Below are 6,086 nucleotides of genomic sequence, written 5' to 3' on the forward strand. Positions count from 1 at the left end.
TGATGTTGTGTTTTTTCCATTGTACCGAAAAGATAAATGGTTAAAAACGGTCAAGGTATTTTGTATCGTCAAGGCATGCATATTCTAAAGGATTAAATGTTCATTCAACAGCACTGGCTTCCTCACCTGTCAATCCTATGAATCCACCCCATACTGTAATGTTCATACCTGTACAATCTTAATCTTCCCTGTCCTATGACTTTAAGTTCTCTTCATTAACCATGACCTGGTATTAGTTCATAGAGCTTCTTATGGCAAAAATAAAATGCTATAATTCTGATTTTTTGAGTGTATTTGTTACGAGATTGTCTTTCAGAAATTATGTAGACTTGGGGCGCCTGGCTGGCTCAGTCGGTAGAGCACGCCAGGGGTCTGGAGTTCAAGCCCCACACTGGCCATAGAGCTTACTTAAAAAAAGAAATTCTATAGACTTTTCTGTCGTTTTTCAGGTTTTATAGGAGGAGACTGGGGGTATTTCTGATGACAGCATAACAGTACTTCCTGCTAGGCTTGTGAGAGTGCTGACAGTACGGACTCCATCTTTGGCTCTCCGTCTTATTCTTGTCTGTGCGATGACCTTCCTTGGGTCTACACGTTCCAGGCCCCTTGGAGGTTACTGTTGGTCCTGAATACAGGGAGGCTTGTCTTGATCTTTCCTCGACTTGCTTAAACACCCAGTAGAGCTAACGGTGTCTTCCCTTCCCCTGTGGTGCACAGACAGCACCACGTCAGATAAAACTACACTTTGACCTCACCACCACACTCTCTAAAATCTGTGGCTTAAGACCCGCACTTGGTGAAGAGTAGTCGCATAGCACCCGACTTGTTGTCCGCTCCGTCGCCCCCACCCCAGCCAGTAAGTTACCCTGACTAGAACTCTGGAAGCCGTATGGAGTGGCTTGCTGCTTCCTGGTTTGGTCTCAANCTTTTCTGCCCCTCCTCTGCCTTCTAACAGGTTTCACATGTGGGTTAATTGCATCCCTGTTGCATCTTGTGTCACTATCGTCCAAAGTGAGCAGGCTGTGGTCTGTCCCTGGCTTTGGGGTGTTTGTGATACTTTCGAGCGTTGCATGAAGACGCCCGTAAGTGAATAAGGAGGAGGACGGTTTTATTAATTTGAAACATCACAAAAGCAGTCTGGGTCTCCAACATGGCAGTGATACAGATCTCAAGCAACATCCAGTGTATACAGGTTCTGGATTAATATTTTAATGTGTCATGCCCAGTTCAATACTTGAAAGCAGAATTAGGAATAAAGCAGTAAATATTACAAAATGCAGTCAAGGTAAAAATTGGAAATAGAAATTCCTTCATTACAGCAAATGTTTTGCAAAAGAGTAAAGCAACAAATACTAACTTCTCTAAGTAACATGCACTTTATAGAATTCAATGTAATAAAAAAAAGCTGCTCAAATTAAGGGTTACAAAATCTATTCTGTTTCAAGTTATTTTGTAAAGTAAGAAAAATACATAGAAATGAGTCAGAGTCTTAACACTTTAAGAAATGTGATAAATGTAGGATATACTGCGTAATGGTGCCTTTTAAAAAATTAAATACTCCTACACGTTCGCTAAAGCAAAAGGTAAAGTGTAAATGGCAAAAAAAAATGTCACTGAGTATTACAAGGTGGTATTTGTATAGTAAGTCAATTGGCTATTAGTCCCTTTTTGGAAACCCAATAGAATTTAATATGCTCAGAAGTGTAGAAAATAATGGTAATTCTGTGTAACACAAAAGGATTGTTCTCGTTTTCCCAATTTTGAACTCTGGGTGAGGCCTCACTCGTGGTGCTGGATGTTAGAATGCTTTGCAAACACTGTGAACAGTGAGTGCACTTGTCACGCGCCTTGATAATTCTCGATGGCCGGGTGTCTACAAGGCAGATGGGAGCACCAGCATTTGCCTGCTACCTCGAGTCCATCAAGTCGGGAGGTAGCGAAATTGGCTGGAAGGTTTTCCAGCATGTGTTCTGCATTTGCAGAACTGTCTAATTAGGTACCCTCCTGCAGCCCCTGTAGTTTTACATTACACAGTGTAGGATTATCAGCCTTCCTTTAAATCATTCCTCAGGTTAGCATTAAAATCGCAGTGAAAGTGTTCATTCTGAAGATGAAGGCATGGGTGCCAGAGTGTTAAATTCGTCAGGTTGATGGTTTAAAGCTATGTGTAATTAAAAGAACTGTACGAACATCTACCACAGTGTGCCAGATGGATTTTAAATCTACGGTAACACTTAAGAATTTGTCAGGTTGGCGACTTCTGAGGTTTTGCAGACTTAAAGCGGCATTGTAACACTTTCATAATCTTGAACACTGTCGTGATTGGTCTCCACACACAAAAAGGACCAATAAGAGCAGTGGCATTAAAATACAGATGATTCTTGTGGGGTGGGGTGCGGGATACGTGCGGTCTGCCGGTATTGAAGCACAATACTTGGAGATTAAATAGTCACAAAGATAACAATTCCTGTCAGCACCCAGGAACCTAATCTGGCATTTTTAACGTCAGATTCCTATCTCCCGTAGCAAATGCCTTTTGTAATGCCACGTCCTTCAGTAGAGCCGCTGTCTCCTACGTTACCGGATGTAGAACTGAGACCTACTCACAACACTTCCCATGTTGCTCTTTGTATTTCAGTGCTTCCTAAACAATCAGTCCTGTTCCCCACTACTCGAGGGAATATTGCACTTTTCCCTTTGGGAGGTACTGATAACAAAAGCTTGAGCTGAATGATCACAACAGCCATTTTTACAATACTCAGAAGGAAAGGAGTACAAGACACGGGCAGCGTTTTTCGACATCCAGACAAAAGCAAACAAAATCTTAGCCAGAAGGCTTTGTGTTGGAACTACCATGTAGCTTCATCATCTGGGAACTTTTCCTTAGGGACCCACATTGGTGGTAGGGAAAGATAGGGCCCGTAAGCCAGGTGCTGCAGCCAAGGTGCTGGGGTGGCAATCTACGAGAGTCTGAGGGAGCCCCTGCGTTTACACAGAGTGAAACAGGTGGCGACCGCGCTTCTGCCGGACACAGACGGGAAGCCGAAGGGAGATGCAGGGCCACACGTCTTGCTGGGGTGGCGCCGCAGCCTTGCTTAGGGAGCGTGTGCTGCCCTTCTCGGGAGCACTGGGTTCAGCCTAGCCACCCTGCTCTGCACCGATAACACATAAGCTTCATCCCTATCTTCCCCTAGCTTGGCAAGCCTTTGTAAAACTGTATGCATAAGAATTGCACTTTACACGTTGCACCCTACACACTTCCACTAAAGCAGAAATACAAAAGCCACAATAATCTCAAGAGCCAGCGGACATTCCGCTTTAGGGGCTATAAGGTGGGGGTTTCTCAAAAGGCGGGTAATAGGGCGGAGAGTAGCGGGGCGGGGCGCTCGAGGACCACATGTAGCTGGGCGAAGGCGAGGCAGACTGGGGCTCATCGGAGAGTCCAGAGGGCGGGGATGGCGGAAAGACACCGGAATGCTGTGTGATGACAACAGAATGTCAGGTTAGGCAGCCACGTGGCAAGTTCTCCAAAGTCCATGTTATTTAAAGATGCATTGGGACCAAGTCTGCTTCTGTTTGGAATAACAGAGTGCTCCTCCACCTCACTAAGTTAACGAGGGGCAGGAGCTGGTGCCACTCTCTCCCAGTCGTTCCGGCTACAGAGCGCCCGCACAGAGAGCATAGGATCCTCCCCCACCCCCCGCCCCTGAACCCTGTATCCAGTTACCGATTCTTGTTGCTCCTGCTTCTGCATCGTCTCTTCAACCCACCACTCCCTTTTCCACGTTTACAACCCAAGCCTTTGCTGCCCCTCCCTCGAGCTGTGGCATCCCAGCTAGTCTTCAAAAAAAGATCCTCTGGGCCTAACAACATCTGAGGCGGGGCGCCTGGGTGGCTCAGTCGGTTAAACGCCCGACTCCTGATTTCAGCTTAGGTCATGATCTCAATTCGAGCCCCACATCAGGCTCCGCAATAACAATGCGGAGCCTGTTTGGGATTCTCTCTCTCCCTCTCCCTCTGCCCCTCCCATGCTCTCTTGCTCTCTCAAAAAAATAAAGCCCTCCCCCCCAAAAAAAGAACATCTGAACAGAGATTAAGCCAGTAATACCTGGGAAAGTCTTTGCTACCAGAATATATCACAGAGCCCATCTCATAGACCAAAACACAAAACAGAAACTAAGGTCAGAGAGGTTAAATGGCTTTCTTGGATCTGAGCTCTTCTAAGTCCAGCAATTTCTGTTTCATCTTAACCGCGGCCCACCACCCCCAAATTCAGGGGAGGGCAGAGGAACATAGACATGGAGGTGAGACTACCAATGGTCAGAACAAGGAGCGATTTGTCAGGTTGCAGAGACACTGAAGATTCCATTGGACTTTGTGTTGTCTTTGGGAAGAGAGAGGATATAGACTAAAAAAACAACAACAACAGTGAATTAACACATGAGGAGTCATTTGCTACTTTTCTTTCCCTGGGCCATGTCTATAGACCCCTGACCCTAATGGTTTTCCTGCTCAAGGACAGTTGGCCTGTTTTGTTCATTGCTGTTTCCTCCAGAGCTCAGAACAGTGCTTGGCAATAGCAGGTGCTCAATAAATGTTGAATGAGCGGCTGTAACCTCAGGAGTACAAAAGATGAACTTGGCATGTGTTTCAAAAATAAAGTCCATCTTCAAAGAGTACAGTCACATCTGGTAGGTACCGCCGCCGTGCTCCAGCGGCAGGACACGGCTGCGGCGTGAAGGCTGGAGGGGCTGTGGGTGTGGCAGGAGGCCAGACGCCACTTTCAGGCTCTCAGGAAGAGTGCACATAATAAGCCACCAACCTAGGCTGGAGAACTGCAATTTTCGGGTGTGCCTTAGCTCTAGGAGGAACTGGTATATTAAAAACAAACAAACAAAAAGACCTACTACACCAAAATTTCTCGAGTTCAAGTGCTGTTTGGGGTGGTCATTCCTTCATTCACTGGCCAGAGTCTAAGTGGATCATGTCATTTTTCCAGGCCTGAGGCAATCTAGAGTCAACCTTGACATGAAATTTCTTTTTATTTATTTATTTTAAAAATTGTGTTAATGTTTATTCATTTTTGACAGAGCATGAGTGAGGGAGGGGCAGAGAGTGAGGGAGACACAGAATCCGAAGCAGGCTCCAGGCTCGGAGCTGTCAGCACAGGGCCTGATACGGGGCTTGAACTCACGAACTACGAGATGAGCTGAAGTTGGATGCTCATCTGACCAAGCCAGCCAGGCGCCCCTCTTTTTTCTCTTTTTAAGTTTATTTATTTTGACAACATAAACAGGTGAGAAGTAGAGAGGAGAGACAGAATCCCAAGCAAAATTGTCCCAAACAATTTGGGGCACTTGAGTGACTCAGTTGGTTAAGCATCTACTTTTTTTTCAAAATTTTTCTTCTTTTAATGTTTATTCATTTTTTGAGAGAGAGAGAGAGAGAGAGAAATCGAGAGCATGGGTCGGGGAGGGGCACAGAGAGGGAGACACAGAATCCAAAGCAGGCTCCAGGCTCCCAGCTGTCAGCACAGAGCCTGATGCAAGGCTGGGACCAGTGACGCTTAACAGACTGAGCCACGCAAGCGCCCCAAGGGCTTGACTCTTGATTTCAGCTCAGATCATGATCTCACAGTTGGTGGGCTCAGAGTCCCAAGTCGGGCTCCATGCTGAGCGAGGAACCTGCTTGGGATTCTCTCTCCCTCTCTCTCTCCCCCTCTCCCACTCCTGTGCTCTCTTTCCAAATAAATACACTAAAAAAAAAAAAAAGACATCTGTATNCAAGTATACTGTCCTCTCAGCGGGAGAGGAAGGCAAAACGCAGCGGGGACAAGAGTCCCGGTGCACGGGGACAGGGTCCCCTGCCCTCGTAGAGAACCAGGAGGCCGGTTTGAGGCACGGCCAGCTGCAGGCGGAGGCGCAAGTTCCCCCACCGTGCATCGAGAGCAGGCAGGCAGCAGGTCCTGGGAGGTGCGGAGTAGCGACCCCCGTAGTGGGAGGGGACGGCATGACCGCCTTTGGCTTTCACTTCTCACTTTCACGGTTGGGACGCATTTGAGCGGATGGGGGTGGGATGCCTCTCAC

At 46.9% G+C, this 6,086-nt stretch overlaps 1 protein-coding gene across 1 annotated transcript in view; it reads right to left on the bottom strand.

Annotated features, from left to right (window-relative positions):
- Nucleotides 1–1,087: 1,087 nt before the first annotated feature.
- The window catches only part of TMEM255A (transmembrane protein 255A), a 52,852-nt gene continuing 47,853 nt past the window's right edge, over nucleotides 1,088–6,086 (bottom strand). The window contains 1 exon segment of the mRNA XM_077756273.1: nucleotides 1,088–3,477. Coding sequence (XP_077612399.1) covers nucleotides 3,319–3,477 — 159 coding nt within the window. The 3' untranslated portion in view covers nucleotides 1,088–3,318.

Source organism: Crocuta crocuta, unplaced genomic scaffold (assembly GCF_008692635.1).
Source record: "Crocuta crocuta isolate KB4526 unplaced genomic scaffold, BGI_CrCroc_1.0 scaffold1156, whole genome shotgun sequence".
NCBI classification, from domain to species: domain Eukaryota; kingdom Metazoa; phylum Chordata; class Mammalia; order Carnivora; family Hyaenidae; genus Crocuta; species Crocuta crocuta.